This window comes from Xiphophorus hellerii, chromosome 13 (assembly GCF_003331165.1).
Source record: "Xiphophorus hellerii strain 12219 chromosome 13, Xiphophorus_hellerii-4.1, whole genome shotgun sequence".
Classification (NCBI taxonomy): domain Eukaryota; kingdom Metazoa; phylum Chordata; class Actinopteri; order Cyprinodontiformes; family Poeciliidae; genus Xiphophorus; species Xiphophorus hellerii.
The window spans coordinates 23,663,591-23,676,726 of NC_045684.1; the positions used below are offsets into that span (position 1 = coordinate 23,663,591).

The window sequence follows — 13,136 nt, forward strand, 5'->3', positions numbered from 1 at the left end:
ATGGGATGTACCACCAGCAAATAACCCAAGTGGCTGATATCAGTAAATCCTACCAATGGCTGGAAAAAGCTGGACTCAAGGACAGCACAGAGGCCCTCATCCTGGCCGCCCAGGAACAGGCCCTAAACACCAGAGCAATAGAGGCCCAGATATACCACACCAGACAAGACCCAAGGTGTAGGTTGTGCAAGGAGGCCCCTGAGACAGTCCAGCACATAACAGCAGGGTGCAAGATACTGGCAGGGAAAGCGTACATGGAACGACATAACCAAGTTGCAGGCATAGTGTACAGAAACATCTGTGCAGAATATGGACTGGAAACCCCGAGATCAAAGTGGGAAACACCCCCAAAGGTGGCGGAGAACGCCAGAGCTAAGATCCTGTGGGACTTCCAGATCCAGACAGACAAAATGGTAATGGCGAACCAACCAGACATTGTCGTAGTGGATAAACAACAGAGGAAAGCCGTTGTGATAGATGTAGCAATACCAAGCGACTGCAACATCAGGAAAAAGGAGCACGAGAAACTAGAGAAATACCAGGGCCTCAGGGAGGAACTGGAGAGGGCCTGGAAGGTGAAGACCACAGTGGTGCCTGTGGTCATCGGGGCCCTCGGGGCAGTCACCCCCAAACTGGACCAATGGCTACAACAGATCCCAGGAACAACATCAGACATCTCAGTCCAGAAATGTGCAGTCCTTGGCACAGCCAAGATACTGCGCAGAACCCTCAAGCTCCCAGGCCTCTGGTAGAGGACCCGAGCTCAGAGGATAAGAACCACCCGCGGTGGGTGAGAAGGGAATTTTTTTATATATATATATATATACACACCAAGGGCGTAGGTTTGGTCTAAGTTTTGGTGGGACCTTACAACTTACTCACCAACTCACCAGCATTTAAAATGAATGCTACCACTGCGTAGTATATTGAAATATTAAACTAATCAATGTAGATTTTCGTTTATTTATTTTGTTTTTGTTAAAAAATACATATGTTTTTTTTTTTTAATTTATATGGCAAAAATTGGTCGGGACTATTTTATATCCCTTGAATATTGGTCGTGACATGTCACGACCGTCCATACCTAAACCTACGCCCATGATACACACACACACACATTTATTTAATTGCCGAATAAGTAAAAGTTGAACGTATGAACACAGAGCATGCTCATTGATTGATTTTGTCTCCTGTCATGGTGGCAAACATGCAGTGGAAGGGAGGATGAGAACAGTCATGGTGCTCCTTCTGCTTGTTGCGCCGTTGGACAGTGTTCATAGTGTTGTTAAACACTATGAACACTGTGTTCATAGCAATTACAGTTAATTGCTATGTTTCATGGTTTAATGGTGCAGACAGTTGTGGTTTCTGACATGGGCAATATGGGCAACCGCCCAGGGCGTTATTTTTATAGGGATGGCAAGCGACCTCTGCGGATTGTAGCACAGCGATGAAAGCAAAACAGAATGAAATGAGTTGTAATTGATACTGGTTAAATATATTTCAGCTCTAAGTATTTATATCTAGGTGTTTTTATGGAAATGTGGATCTTTCAGATCAATCTGAGAACCAATTTTGATAGGTGCACTTCATTTTATTGTGTCATGTAGCGCAGGGCGCTGGTCTTGGTCTCGTGTTCAGTGGTCTTGACTACAACTCTGCTACGTGGCTCCTCGATTGCATGTCTTCCCCCCCACACCTTCGTTCCATCCTGTTAGGTGAAATGTATATATTATCATATATTTGTTGTTTCCTTTATAACAATAGTGTTTCATATTTGATGTTCCATGATTGTTTTCTTTTCTCTAAACATAAAGACTGTTTCTGTATGTTTTGATCTACTTTATCTCCGTCTTCACAAGAGGGCCTCCCTGAAGAGAAGCAGTGATAACCGTGCTCACGGGGTTCGTTGCTCGCCAGGACTTCTTCTTCCTTTGAGCTGTTAGATAGCTGACGAATCGTCGCCTTGAAGATATACGACCTGTTCTGTTTTTACTCTGTGTTTTAATGCAAGATAACATGTGTTTAGTTAGTGATTGTCATTTAGCACTGCAACTAAAATGCTTTGTCCCCACCCTTTAGAGTTGCAGTGCTCTCTGTGATAGGGACTCTGAAAGTAATAAAAAGAGAGGAGCGGACAAATGTGTTTCGGGGCGGTTGGAGATTTGTAACTGTAAACACATCTCTGTCCGTTCTCCTCGCGAGTACAAAAGAATCTAACTCTCTTGTCTTTTCTGTGTTGTTCAACTTGTCTTTAATAGGTGTCAAACCTGACATTTACTTGGTCCTTCGATTGCCGGTCGCCAATACACCAGAAGGATTCCGGCAGGTCTGGTCGACCCCAGTACAGACCGTGCGCACGGCAAGTTTCCTAGTGGAAACTTATCAGATCCTGTTCAAGGGCTGGAGCTCGACCTGCCTGCTGGGATCTCACGGTTGACGGTGCTCCAGGAAAAGACAACGGGGGTGAGTGATTCTTGTTTAAAAGTGGCGAGTGACTGAGGGTCATTGCGCGCACAGAAAACCCTGTCAATTCTAGACTCTAACAGGTAACAAATAGAGCACGAAAATCCGTGGAGGACGGCGGAGTCCTCGCGCAAAATTCCGTGATTAGGTGGACGGAGCCTGGTGCCTTCCTGTTCAGGGAGACGGGGCCCGACGAATACCCGTTGCAAAAAAGGACGGCGGAGTCCTGCGAGAACAGGCGCTTAAATTCCGCGACAAAATAAAAAATAGGAAAAAGAGTGTGTGTGTCTGTGCGAGTGATTGGAGGTAGAAATACCACTTGGTATTTTACCTCATATAAAACAGTAGGACTGTAACCAGCAAACCTCTTGAGGATGCAGAGGTAAGAACCCCCACTCGAAAGAGTTGAAGCGTGGGTTACCTCAACAGGTTATTTCAATTGCTGGCCTACTGAACAGAACCCCAGTTTTTAGGACTCCCTAGGCGTCGACAAACTGGGCCAAATTTTCATAAAAATGGGAAAAGGGATGAGTAGAAATAAGCCGACAGACAGTTTAACATCAAATGACTGGAAATATGTCGAAACCCAGGATCCTGGTAAAACAAAACATTTGGATAATTGGATAACAAACTATAACTTTGACGGCCGTCTTAACTCACAAAAACTAACTTTACTGCAGGATAACATCAAACAAAACACAAAGTCAAATCCAAAGAAAATGCGCAAACAGGGGTATGACGACGTGGATTTTTGGTTAGAATTAGCGCTAAAAAGAGAAAAAGGACAGAATAAATCTAAAAAAAGGAGTGCAGAACAGAATAAAGAAAGGAATGTGATGTACTACAGCAACGAAGATAATGAAACTGGGTCAAGAAGGCAGATAACGCAGCAACAAGCAGCGGGTGGGGGTGGAGAACTAGATGGTGCTTCTACAAAAAACGCTGAGGGGGTAAAACAGGGAGGGCAGAGTAGAAGTTTATACCCAGCTTTGCCATCGCCCCCTGAATATGAGGAGAGCGATAGTGACAGACCTATCACTAGATCAAAAGGAGAAAAGTTTGAATGGTCTAAAACATTAGGGGAGAGCTTGGTGCAGGGGGCCACTGCTTCCATCGCGCCTTCTCTCCCTCCCCCATTTTTTCCTTCAGTAGGGAAAGATAGTCCGCCAAATACATCTGAACTGTATCCAATGATACAAGTGGCAAATCCCAATGCGGGAGCAGAGGGGGCAGCGGACACGATTCTGGTCTACAGAACGTGGACCCTGGAGGACATAAAAAAAGCACTAGCAGGGATTACATCTTATAAGGAGGATGTAAACCGTTTTGTTGAAGAGATGGATAGCCTGCGCCAGTCCTACCATCTGAACGGACACGAAGTCCAGCAAGCATGGATGACTGCCCTAGGTAGTGACTGGCACCATGTTCGAGGAGGGTGGAACCCGTTAAGTGGGTCTCCTCCTGCAGTTCTTGCACATAACGATAGGGAACTATCAACCAGAGTTGATGCTTTAGCAGCAAGAACAATTCAAAAATATAAACGCAGAGCAAACTACACTGAGATAAGCAGGATCAAACAGAAGGAGGAAGAAACTTTTGATGATTTTAGGACAAGAATGATGAACACATTTAAGATGCACAGTGGACTGGTGGAAAATGATGACGAAAATGGTCCATATAAACAACAGTTAAAAAATGCACTACATGCAGGGTCAAAAGACGCAATAAGATCATGGGTAACTAAACATTACGTAGGATTGGGGACTGGAACCTTAGATGAATACATTAATCATGCTATTCATGCCGAGAAGGTAGTAAAAGAGAAGAAAAAGGTTCCAGGGGTTTTCCTCCAGAATGAGGAACAAGTTTTTTATCAATGGGGACGAGGAAGGGGAGATTTTAGAGGCAGGGATCAGAAATAAAAAAGGAAGATTTCTTTGTCGTCCAGGGATATGGGGAACCACATTATCACTATTCATTGGATGTGCCTAACAGGCCTCCACACAACATTGCACAGACTCTTCTGGCGGAGGGGCGTAAAGCCATCTCTGCCCCGCAGGATCAAAGATCTCCTGAGAGTCTTCACATCACTCTTTGGGTTAAAACAACTCCGGGGCCTGATAAGAACTATGAAGCCAGGCTCAACAAGGTCACCCCAGCCAAGATAACAGTGACCTATCTGTACACTGACACACAACACACCTCGGTGGCAGCAGTGAGCCTCCCAGAGTATCTAAAATTTTTGAACAGAACATGGACACCTCCACGTGTCCCTGTTTAAACATACAAGTGAGCAGTGGGATAAATTGGGCAGGGTCGTTGAGGAAGGAGAAGCTGCTACTGATTGGGTGGCAACCTCCGCAAATGTGGCAACTAGTGCGTCTACTGGGTTAACTAGAAAAGCACTTTTTTGGACAGCATGGGTTCAAAAGGGGCAGCGTTTGCACTCTAGACAACACTGACATCTGTTGCTTACAGAAGAAGAGGAAGTTCTCTTAAAGGACATTCCTGATAAATTATGGTCCAAGGGACCCACGGATGTTGGCCTCGTGAAGGGAGCCTTGCCAGTGCAAGTCCGACCTAAAACTGAATATAGGCCAAAGGTGAAACAGTACCCTTTAAAAAAAGATGCACAGGAGGGTATAAGACCAGTAATTAAAGACCTCATTGAGGCAGGAGTCGTAGTACGGTGTGACAATTCTCCGTGCAACACTCCTATTTTTCCTGTCAAAAAACAGCCCCCTTCTGTCGGATGGCGGATGGTTCAGGATTTACAAGCAGTAAACAATGCTGTAATCCAGAGGGCACCGTGTGTACCTGACCCACACACATTGTTGAATTCCCTTAGATCAGATGCAAAGGTATTCACTGTTGTAGACATCAGTAATGCCTTTTTCTCAGTACCTGTTGATAAGGAGAGTCAATTCTGGTTTGCCTTTACTTTTGAAGGGAACAGGTACACATATACCAGACTGCCCCAGGGCTACTGTGAGAGACCTACAATCTACTCTCAAGTGATGAGTGCCAGTATGTCAACATTTCGACCCCCAGGAGGGAGCCAAATTTTGTTATATGTAGATGATGTTTTATTAGCCTTTCCAAACATGGAAACCTGTAAGCAAGACACCTTAGCGCTTTTAAAACATTTAGCTGAAGAAGGTCATAAGGTCAATAAAAATAAACTCCAGCTATGTAAAGAAAAAGTAAAATATTTGGGTCATGATTTGAGTGCAGGGGGACGAACCATATTGGAGGATAAAAAAAAAAAAAAAATTCTCCAAGCCCCCAAAACCACAAACAAAAAACAGATGATGTCCTCTTTAGGACTAACTAACTATTGTCGAACTTGGGTGCCCAATTATGCAGAACTTGTGGCTCCTTTAAGCAAATTGATGTATGAAAAAGATTTTAAAATGTCCTCTCCGCTGAGTTGGACAGATGAAGCAGAAGAGGCCCTTTGCAGAATAAAACAGGCCCTTGTGTCAAGCACAGCACTTTCTCTACCAAACTATAAAAAACCTTTTGTTCAAATGGTAGATTGTCGAGGTCATTTTATGACTTCTGTACTGGTTCAACAACATGGTGATAAAATGGGACCAGTAGCATATTTCTCTTCTAAACTAGATAGTGTGGCGTGTGTTTGTAGATCTTGAATAAGTCCTGTTTTCCACCCTCGGGCTTCAACTTGAAGTGTTTCTGTTATATAATTGTTTAGTTTTTGTTTTGTTTTTTCCATTCTGTCTCATCCTGATGTAATGATTATTGTTTAAGGTATTTTAGGCTGCACCTACCAGCTATCGCAGATGTTCCTACATCTGTACATAAACACCTGGTTCAGCTCAGCTAAAGCTTTTTGTAGGATGGGAGAAGGAGTTTTTATGAATGTTTACAAATGACTACTAGAAGTGGCTTTTTTGAGGTTTTCTTTGTGTTTTTAGACAGTTTCCTAACTTCTCTCAGAAACAATCAAGTATACGAACAGTCAAAACTTTTGTATGCTCTTTTCTAAGCTGAAACTAAAGTTTAAAGTGCTTTCCTCTGCCTTTTGAGTTGTGATCATGTACTTAGTCCATCTGTGCATTTATCTGTAGTTTTGTTGCACATTGTTTTTGTTTTTCTCATTTCTTGATGTTTCGCAGATATGAAGGGCTACAAACTCATTACAAGAATTTTTGAGGGTTATTTATGAGGCATATGTAGTGATAAGTGAAGTACTGCCGTGGAATGAAGGCACACCTACCTCACAATATGTAACGTAGTGTGAGAAACACTGACCATCACTATTTACTTGATACATTTTATTGTATTGTAAAGGACCTAATAATGTGTGTATTCATGAAATGGCCATATTCAGACTTGTTATGTTGTCAGAGGGGTTGGGTTGTTTAAAATTTAATCACAGAAATACTCGACGAGGGTTTTTTTTGTTGATACTGATTTGTTTTCCTCTTTAAGTTCTGACCTTTGGTTCAAGAAAACATGCTAAAAGTTAATTGACAGGATTAAGACCTTCCACTCACCTTTCTGTAATATGCTTGCATACAGCTCTCAATGAAGAGCCAGATTGTTTTGCTGTGGTACATTTCTATTCAAAATCCTTTTTCTTTGGTCTTTAATGTTTTAATTTTCTGAGAAGCTAAAGTTTGGGTCTCTAGTAGCTGTAAAGAATCATTAAAACTGCCAGAAATAAGCACTTTTACTGTTTTAAATCTTAGAAGTTTCACTTTTCCGTTAAATTTCTTAAATAACATTTTGATAGTTTAGGTTTGATGCACTTTTGATGAAATTGCGAGTAAATATGTTGTTTTTGTTTTTATTTATTTATTTATTTTTTTTTTTTGTGTGCGTTTTCATCAGGGAACGACTGTTGTATTGTGTAGTATGTATGGAACCAAGGCCTCTACTTCGTGTGACTCCACCAACCATTATAAAACAATGTCTATTAGAAGTAATGACTAAGACTAATCCTAATAGCACCTGTGTGATTTATGATTCAATATTTCCCCTTACAGCAGCAGATGAAAAGAAACCTTTTCTTCTAAAGATAGCTCCGAGTAACTTCTCATGTGTAAATATAACAGGGTCTGGGAAAAGATTGGGAAATCTTTCAGACACCATGTGTACTACTGTAATCAATGTAAACAATGACTTTAACCCTGTTTCTCGTGCAGATGTTGGTGGTGGTGCGGTGACGACAGACTTTTTGATAGATTACCTCGAAAGGTGACAGGGTTTTGTGCATTAGTCTCCTTACTGTTACCTGTGTCTGTCTATCCTATGTCCGCACAAGATCTAATTCACACCTTATCTAGCATTTTGCCACAACAGTGGCATCATTTAGAGAAACGCGATCTAACATGGAAAAATTATGGTGATCCCACGTACATCGACGCCATCGGCGTCCCTCGCGGTGTACCTGATGAATATAAATTAGTCGACCAAATTTCAGCTGGTTTTGAATCTTCGATTTGTTGGTGGTGTACGATAAACAAAAACATAGACGGAATCAATTACATCCATTACAACGTGCAAAAACTGGGCAACTGGACACAGGCTGGTTTCGAGGCGGTGCACGAGCAGCTGGCCGCTACCTCACTGATGGCTTTCCAAAGCCGCATTGCTCTTGACAGGCTGCTAGCTGAAAAAGGGGGGTGTGTGCTATCTTTGGAGGAAGGTGCTGCACATTTCTGCCAAACACAGCAGCTAACGGGAGCCTGACGAAGGCCATTGCGGGTCTCCGTACCTTTAATGGCAAAATGACAGAACTCTCTGGTGTGAATACTTCCATGTGGGATGCATGGATGGATGTTTTTGGGAGAGTACCGAACCCTTGTGTCCTCTGTCTTAGTATCAATTGCAGTCTTTGCTGTAATTTTAACCTTGTGTGGATGTTGTTGTATTCTTTGCCTGCGTTCCTTGTTTAACCGTCTCATTACCACAGCTATCTCTCCCATGGAAGACCAGAAGGCACAGATGTATCCTTTGTTAGCAAAACATCCTGAGCCTGACGAAGAATACTCTGATGACGACTCTCTTAACCTGTATCCAGACCCTAACCTGTGGGCTGAATATGATCCCTGAGTGTACGCATGTTTGCGTTCCTAAAAAATGAACTCCTGGCTGAAAATCGTTTGAAGTGGCTGCCTTTGGAGGGATATGAGAATTAGAACAAATATGTGATAAACACGGGGGAATGTTAGGTGAAATGTATATATTATCATATATTTGTTGTTTCCTTTATAACAATAGTGTTTCATATTTGATGTTCCATGATTGTTTTCTTTTCTCTAAACATAAAGACTGTTTCTGTATGTTTTGATCTACTTTATCTCCGTCTTCACAAGAGGGCCTCCCTGAAGAGAAGCAGTGATAACCGTGCTCACGGGGTTCGTTGCTCGCCAGGACTTCTTCTTCCTTTGAGCTGTTAGATAGCTGACGAATCGTCGCCTTGAAGATATACGACCTGTTCTGTTTTTACTCTGTGTTTTAATGCAAGATAACATGTGTTTAGTTAGTGATTGTCATTTAGCACTGCAACTAAAATGCTTTGTCCCCACCCTTTAGAGTTGCAGTGCTCTCTGTGATAGGGACTCTGAAAGTAATAAAAAGAGAGGAGCGGACAAATGTGTTTCGGGGCGGTTGGAGATTTGTAACTGTAAACACATCTCTGTCCGTTCTCCTCGCGAGTACAAAAGAATCTAACTCTCTTGTCTTTTCTGTGTTGTTCAACTTGTCTTTAATAGGTGTCAAACCTGACACATCCCCTTTCAGTTGGATTTCTTTCTAAATAAATGTCACTAATGAAGTTCATGCTACGTTAGGACAGGAAATAAGATGTTTCCATCCCTGAAATTATGATGCATAGAATCACATATCTAAGTTTAAACTCTTACAGAGAATAAACACAATAAGAACATGTTTAATCTGTGACATTGTTTATTAAAATGGCACATTTATGATGTATTCAAATTAAATACTATCGGCACACTTAATGATATTAGCGATTAGGTTATGTATTCAGCAAGTACTTTTACTTTTAATACTTAAGTATTTTTAAAAGCCAGTACTTTTTTACTTTTACTTAAGTAAAATGTTAATGTGGTACTTTGACTTTTACTTGAGTACATTTTTGCCTGTGTATTTGTACTTTTACTTAAGTACATTTTTTGAGTACTTTCTCCACCACTGCTGGACACCCATCAGTCGTTGGTGATTAAAAAAGTCTCAGGTTCTGTTTCACACCGACAGTTTTCTGCTCTATTAAGACTCAAACTACGGGGACTTTGCGCCCTGCGTTGTTCAGTCTCTCCACTTTGCAGAGCTTAAGCCTGATGGCTGTCAAACAGTTACATAACATCCTCTGGATTCCGGACAACCAGTTCTGATGCATCTGAAGTCGTAACACAAACGTTAAGTTAATCTGCTATTAAGATTTGTTGTTGCCCCCCTACACATATATTTATTCTCTCTCTATCGCTCTCGTTTCGACTTTGAATAACCACCGAATTCAATTAGACATGAGAGAAAAAGCCACACGGATGGGGGCATAAATTTTTTAGAATCATTTTATGTAAGTTTTACTACTGCTTAGTTTAACTAAAGCCACTCTGCTTTATGAATAAGTCACACTTGTGCAGGTTTGCGGATTCAAAAATAGTTAAAGGGACATACATTTTTTCTTGATTCTGGAATGTAGGACTGTGAAAGTGTCTCCTCAAGTTCGGGGGGAGAGAAAAACGATGACTGAATTAGGGAAAGCAGGAGAGAGAAGTAGAAGTACCTGCTCCGGGAAAAAAATAAAGAAAGTAATTTCAGACACGGCTGAAAGTGGGCTTCTGTGCCTCTTCGGCCTGCGGTATAACAGCCACGCGAATTATAATCTATAAGAATGCGCGCGCGCACACAGTTTCACACACACAAAATAGCGCGTGCAAGCATCTGCGGTCATACCTTTTTTATTTTTAAATGGCTTTCGCTGCTTCGAGTGATGAAATTACAGCGGAGGGAAATTTGTCATTGTCTTGTACGCCTCGCTCCGATCCCCGGAGTGTTTCAGCGGGTGGAGGTGGAGGTGCGTGTCGGGGACGTTATTTTTAAACGGGCAGTTGCGGGTCGGCTAAATTTAGATTGGCAGCCAACTGCTGACTTTTCCTACAGCATCAGCGCTTTGTTTGCTCACCGCAGACACGCCGAGGTAAAATTAGAAGGCCCGGAAGCGAGGCCCAGGTAGGTTTACACAAAACACAGCGGGTTAAACACAAAAACCGAGCTAAAGGAGAAATACAGTGTAAAAATACATGTGTAGTGACGTCATCGAGAGTAATTTGAAGTTCGAGCAGCGGAAGACGAGCTGCAAGGTTGCTAATTTTACAGATGTTAGTAGTGACGCCGGCACTTTTTGGAGAAAAAAAAACGAGAGAGAAACAACTTTAATTTTTTTAGTTGTGAGATCAAATTTTTTGGAGTGACCTTGAGTCTCGCTCTTTAAGTGTATGCCCACTTAAGACAAAGATATTACCGAACTGTTTTCGGTAAACATCATGTTCGGTAAACATTATGTTTTATTTCATTATCATATGTGCTAAATGTTTCATTCACAAACAGAAGCTTGCTAACTCGATTACTCATATGACTCGTTTTCTGTCGACCCTGAAACGTCTGACTGAATCCCTCAATTTGATTTATGATAAAAGAGAGCAACCCGTTTCTTTCTTTTCACAAAATATGCTTTCCTGAAACATCTGGTTTTCAATTTAGTCATTGCTTCAATTTTTTTTGTTTATGTTTTTTCTTCTTCCTACATTCATTTATTTCCTGCTATTGCTATCAGTTCCATAAAATATGCATTTCTATTTACCTTGCTTAAATGTATCCCTCAACTGTCTCACAATGTGTCATTTATGCATTAATATCTTGTCTTTTCTTTTTATGTGTTGTTCTTTAATGCAAAACCTGTTTGCCTCATAAATTTGTTTCATAAATATAAAAGAGCACATCAGAAGGGAAGCGGTAGAGGAGTTTAAAGCAGGTTTAGGTCATGAAATAATTCAGTTTGTGAGTGATAATATAAGTACAGTGCTCTCTACATTACAAATCTCAGTTCCAACCCATTTCATCGGTGCAGTTGAATCAAAGCCTTTGACCCTCTGACCTCTGACCCTCCTGGTTCATGACTGCTGACTGCAGTGTTGCTCTCCGTGGTGCTGAAAGCCCCACCTACTGAACTTATGATACAAATTATGACTTTGGTCAGAAAAGCAGCTAGCGGTGTTGAGACTTGTGTTGAAAACATAACACTGACACGGAGAAAAAAACTCTTGTCTGGTCCGTTTATGAATGTAAACACGGTGGCTTCAGCATCGCTACATTTTTAAACATGCTGGCCTTCTTCTTTATTTGATGAAGACATAAATAGACAGCGTTGCTTCTGGTCACTTATTTTATTTTTCTGTTCAAATAGCTCAAGCTCATTTAGATCGGAAAGAAAGCTCCTGGACTTCGTCATTTCCTTGTAGCTCTGGCTGCATGTTTGGTGTCGTTTTTCCACATTTATCGTCTCATCATCTCCAAATCACTTCCTCGTCCTCGCTGAAGAATAAAACCCCCACAGTCAGAACTGTGACTGCAATAATAATAAGCATAATAATAATAATGGAGGAAGTGGTTTGCGGTCTAAGAGAGATATTCAAATGATTGACTTTTTTTGTGGTGTTTTCTGGTTTACATGCTCCCCTCTGTGGCCTGCTCCCCATGTTTTATGTCATTTTAACTGTAACTCACTCCTTGCAAGTTTTCTTTAAATTACCATTGAATTTGACTGAGGAGGTTAATAGATTTTTCTCTCAGTAAAATTTCTATTAAAAAAACCCCCATATTTTTTCCATTTTACCTCTGAACGGATTTGAATTAATATGGTACAGAAAGTGTAAATACTCAATTGTTTTTGTTTTCATGTGCGTTAAAAATGTCAAACTACTAAACTACTACTAATTTGTCATTAGCTGCGTTTCCATTGACCGTGTAATTGCGCAATATGACATTTCTAAAATATATTTGCTTAATGGAAACACACCAGTTTAAAAAAAAGATACTTGTTTTTTGATCAAAACATTTGGCTCTAGGATGATTTCTTTTATAATTTATTTTTTTTTGCTAAGCGTGTACAAACTTGTAAAACTGAAACCAGGAAGTGACGACTTACTGATTGCGAACACGCTGTAACAGTCTCTACTACGACGACTTGCAAATTAATTTACATGAAAATGAATGTACTGTACGTGACCGAATCAGGCGCAGAAATCATGTTAACTGTAAACCGCCTCTAAAAAATGAAAATGAACAGAAAAGCATAAAAAACACGCAGTTTGCACAGTGCAGAACAGGCTTCCTGCATGTGCTCTGGCTAACCGGCGTCGTATCGACGATAAACACTTACACAATGTGCATGTTGTGACTTTTGTGTTTGGATCCATGAATGCCTATAATAACGCTCCAGATATCCTGGACTTAAACTGCATTAATATTCATCTGTGAATGTGCAAAGACTCGAGACTAATCCTCCCCTCAAAGACCCGGCAGCTTTGCATTTCATTTTTCAGCTCTTCCCTTCCTCTTAACCTACTTTACACCCCCCTTACCCTCCTCCCATTCCTCTGCACAATAAAATTCAC

General features: G+C 41.2%; 1 protein-coding gene across 1 annotated transcript; it reads left to right on the plus strand.

Annotated features, from left to right (window-relative positions):
* The first annotated feature begins 1,735 nt into the window (after positions 1-1,735).
* Positions 1,736-6,811, plus strand: LOC116730617 (uncharacterized). Its single transcript, XM_032579961.1, has 2 exons — positions 1,736-4,208; positions 4,330-6,811. Exons 1-2 carry the CDS (start codon positions 2,982-2,984, stop codon positions 4,456-4,458), a joined length of 1,356 nt encoding a protein of 451 aa, XP_032435852.1. The 5' UTR covers positions 1,736-2,981; the 3' UTR covers positions 4,459-6,811.
* Positions 6,812-13,136: the final 6,325 nt, after the last annotated feature.